This window comes from Nyctibius grandis, chromosome 19 (assembly GCF_013368605.1).
Source record: "Nyctibius grandis isolate bNycGra1 chromosome 19, bNycGra1.pri, whole genome shotgun sequence".
Classification (NCBI taxonomy): Eukaryota; Metazoa; Chordata; class Aves; order Nyctibiiformes; family Nyctibiidae; genus Nyctibius; species Nyctibius grandis.
Window position 1 is genome coordinate 4,692,749 of NC_090676.1, and position 13,150 is coordinate 4,705,898.

Consider the following 13,150-nt stretch of genomic DNA (forward strand, 5'->3'; position numbering starts at 1 on the left):
CTAAATCTTTTTGAGACCCTCCTTAATTCCATTTAGGATCCTGTGTTTAGTTATGGTGATGTAAATCCAAATGGAGGTTGCTGGCAAATTTCAGTCAGGACAGAAAATTCTGAGCTTTTGAAATCTGGGTTCCTCCACTATCATTGTCTGCTACCTTTTTCCTTTGTATTTTAAACGGGCTGCAAAAAGATTTATTTGAACTTAATTGCATGATGCCTATAAATATAACTTTTCTTACCACATTAGTACTGGTTTGTTTAACCTTTTCTTGAGAAGGAGGTTTTTTTCCCCTGTTGGGTTTGGAAGTACTGTATCAGCTCCCAGTGATAATTACAGTAATAAGGCTGCAGTGTAGCCTGGCCAGAATATGGCTTTTGCAGACACCCTCAAATTAGCCTGATCTCTTTGTGATAGACCAGCTGCTATATGGAGAGACTGTTGTGAGATTCTGGCTGTTTATTATTTTTAACATGATTTCTGAAAAACTAATGAAGTATTAATTCATTAGAATTTAATTTGCTTAATGAATATGATCAAGCAAATGACAATGGCTATTCATCTGTGAGCCATGTAGTCCTGATTTTTTCCAACAGTGAGGCACTGGTGTTTTTATTCTGGTGTTTGTCGCTTGGCCAAGTAGTATTTTGTATAGTTTTAACAAAGCAAAATAACTGTCAAATCTTTGTACAACAATGGACTAACTAGATCAAAGTAACCTGTTTCTAATGGGTTTTAAGACTCAGATTTTACCAACATGCTGGTTCTTCAAGCAGGTGTGTTTCCTAGTTGCCTTGATACAGTCCTTTGCATAAGTGGACTTTCAACAGAAGGAGGTCCTCAGCCTCCAAAGGTGGTGTCTGTTTCTTTTTCATTTCACTGATTAATACTTGAGCATGGATTGGTAGATCTGGGAGTCCTTTTTTGTCTTTTGGTGTGTTACATGCGACAGTTAAAGAAAAAGCTAGAAAAGGAGAAAAAAACACACTATCCAGAGTCTGGAGAGGTCAAGGAAGCATGCTGGCCACTTGGATGATAATTATCTTGAAAAACAGACACTGAAGGAAACTTGCAGTGCTCTATTTGACTCAAGAAGCTCCCAAGTTACACAGATAAACAGGAAACCTCCCACAAGACCTGATTATACAGCTGCAGCTTGCCAGGTGGGCACAGGCAATGGCATCAAAAAGATTTAGCTAGAACTACATTTTAATAATTGATATGACTGTACAATATTTATTAAGCAGTGTTTGATTAAAAACAATGACCTTCTGTTCTGACCTGTTTTCTCTCCTTCCCCCCCTCCCTATTTTCTAAATATTTATTTATTTCATTTTTCACCCCGCTCGCCTTCTCTAAGGTTATTTCAAAAAGGTAGAAACTGTGCTAGGCTGACCCAGTTTTTTTATATGAAAGCAGCAAGCCCAAGCCTCTGATTCCTGGAAGGATTTAAGATCTTGAATGAACCAGGCTACGGAAGTTGTGCTCAGAGCCGCAGGAGGAGGAAAGGGTAGTAACTCTAACAGTATTTGGAGGGCCAGCAACTGCACTGTGTTAATTGCAGTTTCCTTGCATCACATGTGGTGAGCCGGTTCTTGGAAGAGAGTCTAAAAACATGCTAGAGTTCTTCACGCCAAGGTGCAGATGACTCATCTGACAACACTGCCTCATAAATCAGTGATAACACTGCTGTGGTACAGCCATATGTCCTCCAGGTATGGCGTGTGCAAATGTGACACCCCACAGTAAGAAAGCTTTGTCTCTTCCCTTCCCCAAATGCCACACCACAAATTTTGTAGAAGTGAATTCTATCTGCTTAGATCTTTTGCAGGCAATTCACAGCAACAGTTATGGTGAAACTCATTTATATCCAGTCTGCATATAAATTTGGTTAGGTTTAAAAGGAGGGCGGCGGGGGAAGAACCAACACAACACCAAAACCACCCCTCTCTCTCACTTGTTCTTATATGCTTTCAAGTCTGAAACTGGCTACATTAAAACTGAAAAATATGCAGCCAAACCCCCTTCTGGCTGAGATTTTGCTTATACCAGTTCACAGTCTTTCAGATACATGTGGTCCATCCTGTCTTACTTCTGTTTCAGCTACAGTGAAGTTGGTGCTTGGCTTTAAGTGCATAAAATATTTTTCCTGAACTTCATGAACATGTTTAAAACAAAAAAACCTAATCCTAAAAAATCTCAGTAACGCATTGACCATCTCCACAGATGGTGAGGGCTGCCACTGTGAATGCCCAAATCCCTGCTCAACCCCTGGTTTATCAGTAGCTCACAACTGCTACAGCACCTTGTTCTGGTCAGGTTTGTGTCATAAAACAGCCCAAATGGCTGTGACAACCAGAGCAGCTTACTTTGGTCCCTATCAATTAAGCTCTGCAAATTAAATTAAAATAACTTATTTCTGTAATTACTTGTGCTGCAGATCCAAACTAGGTTAAGGACCTGAATCATAATCCAGTGTAAGGTGAAGCATTACAAAGCATTATTGGCTTTCTGCATTTTGTTTTATGACTGCTTGTCACTTCACAGGGCTAGGGCCTGATCTTCAGGCATGTGTAGATGCCTGGTTTCTGAGAGAGGATCTGAGACTCAACACATGCTGCTATTTGTAGGCAGTTTGGCAGGGCAAAACAAGTGCACTATTTTCTTCCCTCAAATGTTTTTTCCTTATTTAATTATACTTGATTTAGCAGTTTTCCTGCAAGTTTATTTACATAATTATGCTCCCTTGTGATACATTACAGCTTTCTGAACCCTGATTTTTTTTATTTCTAGTTTCACATTTGCCACTTATGCCAGAAGACATATTCAAGGAATTGACTCTGTGTCCCAGAAAAGGCCCTGGATATTCCTCTCTGTGCTTACACCTGCTGCTCTGCTCTTCCCTTCCCTGCTGTGCACTGACCTGCTGCCCTTGCCTTCACTGTGCCGCGGGAAACATGTTTGATTATGGATTCCTGGCACTGGAGCCAGGGAAGTAGAACAAGGAGTTAGTGTCTTCCCAGAAGACAATCTCTTATCAGGTGTGCCCAGACATGTGGACCTTCTTGTCCCCGGGCAGAAGTAACTGCCCTCTGCAATGACACTTGCCCAACGTTTTCAACAGGCTGTATCCTTAGTGATACAAACCTGCACTGAGAGAAGCTTTGTCATGTGCATGTTCAGATCAAAAACTAACACGCAGGACTAAGTCCTCTCTGTTGCAGCCCTTTAAAAATGAATTAGTGTGTTCAAAAATTCTTACCAAACATGCTGTGGGCTGGTCTGAGACAGCAAATTGCTCTTTTGGGTTCAGCTGCAGATCAGGGCTCTTGCCCAGAGCTGATAGGGTGCTCCATAATTAATTGTGCATGCACTGTGCTTCATTACTGAAGTAAGCAAGTGCCTCTGGTTAAAGAGCTTCTGTCCAGAGTGTCCGTTATGGTCACGCACTCATGGTGATTAGGTTTGTTACTTGCTGACCAGGGATTCACATTAGTGAAGTGCATTCTATTTTTGCAAATGTAATGCCAGAAAGGGAACAAAGGATACTTTTCTCAAGAACTCTTCAGCCATCAAGGGACGGGGTAGTCAAGGTGTGGCATGTACAGATGTACTTGAACCTCTTCTAATACATGTAATTGTGTATTAGAGCTGCACTGCAGCTCCCTTGGACCTGAAAAGCCCTGTAAACAGGAGGCTAAACTGACTCATTGCTTGGAGATATTAACAAAACTTCAGTTTTCTCACTTTCCTCCTGATTTTTATCCTTGAAGACTGTCTCAGGGTAGCTCTGGCAGCAGACACTAAACCTCAGCCCCCTTGACTGGAAGGCCAGTGCTGTTTGTCACTGGACACATAACGGTTTCCAGCTGTGTGTCACTGCCTGACACCAAGGAAGGGCAGGCGGGATATTAATGCCTATGGGCTCCAGACATCTAAACCCTGGAGGCAGTTCCAAAAAATCTCAGCTATCACTTGTACCTCCCCCATTCTTCCAATCCTTCTCCCCCCCCCATCCCCTGGTATATTTTTTCTTTTCTGTAGGCTGAAAAGCTGAGCCCATAATGGAAAAGGGATAAAACATGAAAAAAAAAAAATCACAAATCGTCACACAGCACCAAGTTTAAAAAGCACTCGGGCACCGTTCGAGCTGTTAATAAAATACTGCAGCCACATGCAAATCTCCAGCAGCAGCCCCTCAGCTAGTCCCCGCTGCCAGCATCTCATCTTGCTGTCTAGTGCAGAGCAAGGAGAACGGGAGACTCCCTGGGCTTACACACACGCCCACAGAATTAAATTGCAGCTCTATATATAGCTCCCGTCTCATGTGAGGAGCTGAGGCTTTCACAGACGCCCACGCTGTGCTCGCTGGGTTTATTTTTAGCCTCAGTGACAAGGTTACCTGGATGATTCCTGCCAAATAAGAACGAAATGCATTAAATTGTACACAGCTAATTAGCGGTGACAGCTGATCTCTTCTTTGTGCCTGCCCCTGCCTTTCTGTCTCTGGAATAAATCTGTGTCAAGTCACCCAGCCTTCTGAAATCAGGGCAGTTCCCTGATTTCTAGTCTAGCAAGTGGGGGTTTGAGCACAGTCAGAGCTTCATCAAAAACCTTTATAATCTCCAGGTGAATTTAGGCTAGTCTCTAAATTTGGTTCAGTTTAATATCTACTTAATACCCTTCTGCATGATGGCTACTAGTAGTTTGTACACACACACACCACCCCGCCTTGGTCAAAATCAAGTACAATATTCCCCATAGTTCTGTGGATTCGTCCCAGTTTCCCTCTGAATCTCTCTGTCTGGAGGGATGATGCCTTTTCAGTGAGTAAAGCTGCACTGAGATGTTTCTGTGAGAAGGTGGCATTGGACATGCTGTTCTTGGGAAACGGGGCACAGCTTTTGTTTCGTCAATAGGTAAAATTTTCCTTTATGATTGCTTTGTGTTGAACTGTCACGCTCTATGCTTTTAGGCTGCAGATCTGAAGGGCTGTTTGCTTGGTATTTTTCTGTCTCCAGCAGTACTGTGAACTTCACGCTCTGTTACGTAAGGCTGAGGTACAAGCCAGGGTCTAATCTGGGTGTGCATTTAGCTACGTCTGCAGTTTCTGGGCAAGTCAACTCGAAAATGCCTTTCCAAGAACCTCAGGGCAGCACTAGAACTACAGATTTCCAGATGTGGTAAAGTACTGACTAAAGATACCTCCTTTTCACTTTCCATTTCCAAGAAACCTTGCCCCAGCATGATCCACTTACCCATTCCAAGATTTTCAATGTGGTAAAGATCAGTTTTAGGTTCTTGAGTTTTGGTTCCCCTCTGTGTCCACAAAACCAACATTCTTCCTGCCTGCCTCCTTTGATGCCCGCATTTCTGTATCTGAATTCCTGTCTCCATACTCTTTTAAGTGCCGCTTAATGCATTGTGTCTACTTATGCAAATATCCAGGGAGGTGAAACTGAATATGAAGTGAAAAATACAAGTATAATCTTTTCCAGGAATTCATGTTTTCATTGAAACATTAAGTAATAATGGAGTGTCTTTAACTGTGGTTATACAAGGCATACTTGAGAAGTACCAGCCACCCAGGCAGTTCAAACATTAACTTTCTAAACAGATATCAAATTTAATTAATCAACCTTTTTCTGCATCACTCTTTAGTCTAGCAACTATTTTACTCGTCCAGGTTTCAGCTTAAACCCCTTCTAGAACAAAGTGAGTCTGTAAGGCAGAAAGCAGTTATAGCAAATAATCATGCTTGCAAATGTCTTTTCTGCCTCTTCACACAAAGAGCTCTCAATTCACTGAATTCCATTGAGGGCTTGTTATCTGCACTCCGAACACAGAATAATGGGAACCAAGACCTGTTGGGAGCCCTGTTGCCTAATGCACAGTAGAATATTGCAAGTGCACACCATGGCCTGGGGCACAGGGGATGCATGAATTAGTAAGAGAAAACACTACTGGAAAGGGAAATCTGGGGAAAATGGAATACTGCCATTTCGGATGGAGGAGGAGAGAGAAGAGCGTGTTTCCACGGCAACAAGTGGTAGACTAAATTGGCTGGGAGCACAAAATATGGGGAATACACTTTTCAAAAGCAGCAATGCACATAAATGAATACTTGAATCTGTACTCGTGCTGCTGTCAGTCAAAAATCTGAAGTCAGTGGACTTGCACAGCTGTAAAAGTAAAATCTGGCCCAAAAGATGCAACAGAATTCCTCAATCTCTCTTTTGAGGTGGAATGAGTGGGAAAGTGAAGAAAAATAGGGATTTTAGCTTTGACTGCATAAATACTCATCAGCACGACAGCAGAGATGGCTTTCTCAGCAGGTTCACAACTGCTGTTGAAATGTATTTCAACAAGAACCATTTAAAACATAGAGCGGTTTTGAGAAAATGTTATTCTTTTGTCTCTTTGTTTTTGAAATTACATAGACACTATTATTTGGTATATTTTGCATATTATATACATCAGCACAGCTTTCCCTCCAGAGTACAGAGGTAGGCTGTGTTAGCTGTGGGACTGAGGCAATTTACTAGACAGCTATAGACTTTCAAATAGCTACAAATGTGCTGAAAAATACTGATCTTGAAAGCAACTGCCTGTTTACTTGCCATTCTTATGCAGACAGCCATATAACTTCTGACTAATCTGCCTGTACATTATTCTTTTGTGCCAAAGTACAGGCTATAATCTGATGGTTCCTGTGGAATTATAGCTGAGCCGGCAAGTCCCATTGCTGTTATCGAAGTGTTACTAGTACAGCAGCAGCAGCAAAGTGCTCTTATCTGCATAGGCAGTGGCAAAATCCTACAGAGAACAGACATTTCTATTGGATCCCATTTCCCGGTCAGTAGTTCACACCTGAATGCTTACCAGAATGTTCCTTAGCTATAAACTTCCAAGTTGTCACAAACAGAATATGCTGCACAAATACCAGTAAAATGAATGGATTTAAAGACCTCAAAATCTCATGCAAGATTTTTACTCTGTCCAGTGTGGTTACATTTCCACGCTACTGCCAGGTTGTGCTCTGAGTGGGGGCTCTGGGTTGGTCTGGGTTTTGTGGGGTGGGACCTAGTTAGTCCTAATCAGAAACTCCAGAAGGATATCTCTAGGGCTTTGACTCTTTGGCCTTTACCAGTGTCCATTTTTACTTGTGGGGTTGGTTGGTTTTTTTTTTTTTGGACATGTACTTTTTTTTCCTGGTGTAAATATTTTCCTGCATGCATCCACCACCTGAGCTTGTTTGCATGGTCGTGTTCTATTCTGGTGGATGAGTTAAGAGCTGAGCTGAGCTCTGCCAGTGCACATATGTGCTGGAAGTTGTGTGGGAGATTGCTTCCAATCTGTTTTGCCATTCCTGGCTATTCCAGCAATCTCTGCACCGTCTGTTCCCCGAGATGCACTGAATCCTCCACATTCCAGGAGGAAGGAGATAATGAAAGCCTGTCTCCTAGCACTTGGAACAAAGATGGCTTTTAGCCATCCTCTAGACATTACCAATGAGACTAATAGCCTGCACCACAGATTGCTCCCTAAGACCATAGCAGACACTATGGAGGCTTCCTTCACTGCATTTACCTATAGAGTACATTTCCTAGCTTCTAGTAATGACCAGCCCTTTCCTTCATGAGTAGAGCCATTTCCTTTTTAAGTCCTGTACTGATACTTGACTTTAGATATGTTCCTTTAAAATAATTCTTTAGGCTCATAATTAAGCACACTAAATGGGAGATGAAAAGAAAGGGATAAAGCCTGTAGTTATACCACCTGAAGCTGCAATTCCATTAGACCTTTCACACTAAGAGAAGTCAGGCTGTATTGAAAAGAGATGTGACCTAGGCATTTCAGCAATGAAATGAGGTGTGGCTGGATATGAGAGAATCTTCTCAGTCAGTGAATACTCTGTGATGGTCCAACTTGGTTTTAGGGATGCAGTGGAGTGGAAAACATTTTTGTCTGTTTAGAGCCATAAAATTGGGCTCCTGACCTATGAAGACATTTCATGAGCAATTGACTGGCCAAAATACTGGAACTGACAACATTGGAGTGCAGCTTGAAATATTTCCCTGAAATGAATACACAAGGCTTGCAAGGTCAAGATGATCAAGGCCATGGTCAAGGTTCATGGCACTTTCCATCCTAAGACAACGGGTCTTAATGTGGCACATCTATGACTTGTTCTGCCTGTAACTCTTGGAACTTAATGTAAATTGTAATGTGATATTTTCTTCTTGTATGGGATGTACATGTTGTTTGTGACAGGGACTGTCATCTGCTCTGTCTTGTGCAGTCACTGGCACAATGCATTGTTCTCCTTTGGGTGTAAAGTGCTACCATGCTACAAGGAATAAAGAGCAATCACTGACACTGGAGGAAAGTGATTATTCCATCTCCAACATTGCAGGGGCATCGTGAAGTGCACGCAAAATCTCATCTGTGTTCATTCAGCAGCTCGTTTCTTAGCTGAGGGCAAGTGTGGTGATGGCAGTGATGTTTTCCTCTGTAAACTCTGGTCCATTAGGACTTATGCTCTGATCCAATGCTCCTCATTCCCTGTCTGCTGAGGTAAAGTTTAATCAAATGCACACAGATGAATGAGCTAGCTTAAATATCAATAAATGTTTCTTTCAGGAGAGGCTTGAGATATTTAATATTTAATAAGCCTTGAAAATGAACTTCTGTTCATGTTTCTCAATTTGATTCCAAGCATTTTGGTGGTGAGCAGTGCTCGCTGTCCCAGTGTAGGCAGGCGCAGCACAGATTATTTAACAATCCACTTTGTCTCATCTAAAATATTCATGTTTGCAGATATCCAAATGTAGCTCTTAAAAAAAACACACATAAAACCCAAATGGTGCAGTCTGAGCCTCACAGTTACCTTAAATGTTAGCTTTAGGCTACACTCCACAGTAATGCTGTTTCTCTCATAGCTCTGCCCTGTTGCCCTGGTTACCGATCAAAACCAGACCATCCCTGCAGCTGGACTTGCACAAACACCTTACCCATGTGAGGGCAATGCTGCTGCAGTTGCTTCTTCCTTAAAGCAGAAATACAGCCACCAATGCATACAGCAGCTTTCCCTTGTTCGAGTAAATATGCAGCTATAACAACTGCCTTTATCCTTTGCAAAATCAGGTTAATAATTATATTATTTTTGTTAAAGCCCTAGGCTTTCTGGAGAACCTCAAAATCTTGATTGCATCAGTGGAGCTGCAGGTAGATTTGGCAGAATTTCGTCTCCCACATTGACTTCTGTATAGTTTTCTATTGAAAACAAGGGAATCCTGACTGAAGAGGGAGTTAAGATTTTTTTTGTGTGGCCAATTGACAGCTGAAAATGTGCTATATTAGTTTGCATGTGATTCACTGCAGGAAATGGGCTCGGGTGGCGGTGTCTCATCTAACAGTACTCAGAGGACGCTCCATTGTAAAGGGAGGTTCCTCCCTGTTCTCAGACTTACTTTGAGAGTTTCATTTCAATTTGCTGCCGGATTTCCTGTCTTTCCTCATCTGTCCTCCTTGGGAAAATATTCCTGTCTTCCAGCTCCTGCTTACTTGGTCTGTTTCGTAGTTTTACTGCCAGCAGTTCTTTCTTGCATTTTCTTGGCAAAGTACCTGGGACACGCATTGAAAAGAAAGTTATTAGAAAGACAGCTCCTGGAGATGAAACATGAACATATGGAGAGTGGGAAACCTACAGAGTGACAGTGATCTGTATGTTAGTGGGTGATGAGCAGTTGTCGTGTTAATATAAGAAAGGAGCACTACAGTTGTGCAGGGCTCAGACACAAAACTGCTTACAAATGCAGAGGGATCATATTCCTCTGTTATCTTTGTTATCTATTAGAAGTAAGCAGTGCTCTCAGGTGAAAATAATTTGCAGCTGAGACATGATTCATGTCACTAGTTTAGAAGTCAAAGGCTGTGCATCTTGCCTCAGTCCTCTGAGCATCCCTATAGCCCAGGGCAATCCCTGTTTCCTGAACCATGTAGTGGTTCCTCTGCAGAAGGACTCGATGGCTCAGTGACAGGAGTGGCCGGGACATGTACACCTTCCTCTCTGGGTCAGCAGGTGTAACCGGGAATAGATAATGGTAACTGAAACAGTTGAAGTTGTTGCTTGGCATGTATGTGTATACGTGCACACACACACACGTGTGTATCTATATAAAAAAATGTCGTTCTGGTTTTCTGGCGTCAGAAATTAGAAAATCAGAATTGTCAGTAGGCACCGTGTGTAACTCTAACACTAAATGTAAGCCATTATGTATGTCTACATCCTGTCCAGTGTGGCAGTGTGTTGTAACAGAATTTCATTTAGCAATCAATACTATACTGTTGACATTAGGCCCTTCCCTCTGAAGAGAGCAGGGGCAAATATTCCAAGGAATTAAAGAAAAGGCCAGATTCTGTGATGATTTGCAGAATGCTGGCAACTTGATTGAGCATTTGGACAATAAGAGAGACAAATATTTACTGTGTTTGAGCTTAGGTGTTTCTGTATCTCTGGTGTAACTCTAGACTTCAGCAGGCCAGACATGAAAATTGGACTCCTGAGTGTATAAAACCATTTTGCCATGTGTTTGGAAAGGTATGCAATAAAATGGCTGTAAGGTAGAACATCTCTATTCTCAAATGCAGATTGAAAGTCTGAGGTGACGTCCATATTTGGTGAGGGGTAGCTTGCTCATGATGGGGGGAAAAGAAGAGGGGAGTGCTATTAAAACCAGTGAGCTGCTGAATTATACTAGTAGGACTGCAGTCTTGCAGCAATCATGTTACAGGTAGGTTCTAAGCAAGTAAATTTACACCGGATCCCTGCACACCTCTACTGTGCTGTACTGGCCCTTTGGGTGTCCAGTCCAGGATTTCAGCAAAGTCTGAACATTATCATTGCAGAGTAGCACCAGTCAGATGGGGTTTAGAGTATGGTCAGGGTATGCAGGAGCTACAGTTAAATCTTTGTATTTGCTTCATTGTGGGAGTGTGGTTTGTAATAGGAAGTTATTTTGGTTTGGTTCCTTTTTACTTTCAAGGTTTGTTTTAATTTGGTGCTTCACCTTTTCTAGAAAAGGTCACCTCATTTTTAAAGAAAATGACATTTAATTGGGGTTTTTTTTTGGCATTTGAGATAGGATTAAAGTCTGTTTTTTTAAAGGATGCTCTGGAGGTTGTCAAGATACTGTATCCTAAATAGATTCTCATTCCCAAATATTGGGGGTTTATTTACTAGGGATCTGTGGGCCTACATTATTATTATCGATGTCACATTTCTTTATGGAGAGGTGAGGAGTCTGTACCACATCCACACACACGTTGGGAAGACTCAGGCAAGAGAGCAGTTATCTTCCTATGTGAGCAGGGACAAGTCTCTCCATAGTTGCAGTGGTCTGAAATTGAACTTTTTGAAACCATAATCAGCTCAAAACTCCGCTTAGAGTCTGAAAGCTGTGCCCTTGTGTAGCACTTTCCTCCTAATGCTTTCAAAGTCTGTTGCAAACATTAATTAAATTAAACCACAGAGCCTTGTGTGAAGCAGTAGGTATACATCTAACAGATGGGTAAAGAAGTTAAATGATTTGGCTGATGCCACACAGAGCCTTCTGCTAACTGAATATACAACTCCATCAGAAACATTTGGCTCACTAAGCCACAGGCTTGGGTCTCTGTCAAGGTTTTTCAAGCTTCCACCACACTGGGAGTGGATGCAGAGTGGATGTTCGCAGTGCTTGATCCATAAAGCACAGGAACCAACAGAATTCCTTCTGGAAACAATCTGAAGCACATTTGGGGCTAGCAAACTCCCGGGTATCCCTGAACATGTTCTCATTTTCACCTGGAAACTTTAAACAAGGTAGTAAGAGCAGTTTGCCAGGAGATTGCTGCAGAAAAACTCCACGTGCACGTTAAACCCAATGTCTCCAGAACATGATGGACCTACCGCCCACGTGCTGGCCATCTGCATAGTGCGTTTGCAGGCAGTTCAGTGCATCTTGGGTACACTGAAAGCATTATATATATACACTATACAGCACATGCATACGTCTCTGTCCAGAACTGCTTTAAAGGAAACAAGGGAGCTCTACATGTGTAGTCAACACTTTTTTTTTGGAGATGTACCCTAAACGGTTATTCTCCCATTCATCAGTGACAGCTAAGGTATGAGCATGCAGGTCTATCCCTACTCCCTTCAAGCTGTTATAAAACTACTTGCCATACCGTACTACACCTGATCTTTGAATTGTGGGAGGACAAGGGCTAGAATCACAGCGATTATTTGCTCCGATGAGGTCAGGGCTCATTTTCTGCTGTCCCTCATCTCATTGAAGGCCAGCTGAAACTGGTGTTCTGCAGGTAAAAGACTAGACCTTTTTGCAAGAAGTCAGATGTTGTGGAGACATTCGCTTACGCTAGCTCAGTATATGGCCTAGAGCCTTGTATTCCAAAGTGAGACGGAACAATGCAATGTTTTGCTTGAAACAAAGTAAAATGAAGCTGCTCTTCAGGGCCTTGACTACTGCCAGGCTGCTCTGCTCCACACTTAGAGTCTACTACTTTGTGAAATTGAAAACAGGAATCATATCTGAAAAATCTCAACTTTAACCCAAATCCTGCTGTTGTATTAGAGGAGTGGAGAGCATATAACCCACTCAGGATAAGCTGTGCTCACTTCATCCAGATGTCTGGATTTCTAAAAGGCTTATGCTATAGCCACTCCCATGGTCCATATGCACTGTGCACTGATTAATCTTTAGGGTATTTCAGCAAGTAAAAAGGCAAGAGATCTGGATTAAGCTGATCTGCTAGTCTAAGGAGCCATTCCCCACGCCTGACCAGTTGGGTTAATTCCTGAAAAATGATACCTGCCCAACAAAGTGAAAAGAGGGAGATGATGTTACCCCCTTCAGGGAGACGTGCCAGGAAACACTGTGTAATTCATCTGTTTCATCTTGACCAGCCCACTGATGGCCAGTTCTGTTGTTCCACCTGCTGCAGAAAACCATGTCTGATGTTTCAGAATTAATAAACAAATAAAACCAGAGAACAAAGAGGAAATAAAGCCCCAAATTAGTTTTCCCCACATCCGTTTTCAGCATCCTGAGGTAAATTCCTTCCTGATCACTATCTCATTGGATAGTGA

At 42.2% G+C, this 13,150-nt stretch overlaps 1 protein-coding gene across 1 annotated transcript in view; it reads right to left on the minus strand.

The window, feature by feature from the left end:
• Positions 1-13,150, minus strand: part of PHACTR3 (phosphatase and actin regulator 3) — a 111,837-nt gene that overhangs the window by 20,480 nt on the left and 78,207 nt on the right. Inside the window, exon 8 of the mRNA XM_068416478.1 lies at positions 9,471-9,624. Coding sequence (XP_068272579.1) covers positions 9,471-9,624 — 154 coding nt within the window. The remainder of the gene's footprint in view (positions 1-9,470; positions 9,625-13,150) is intronic.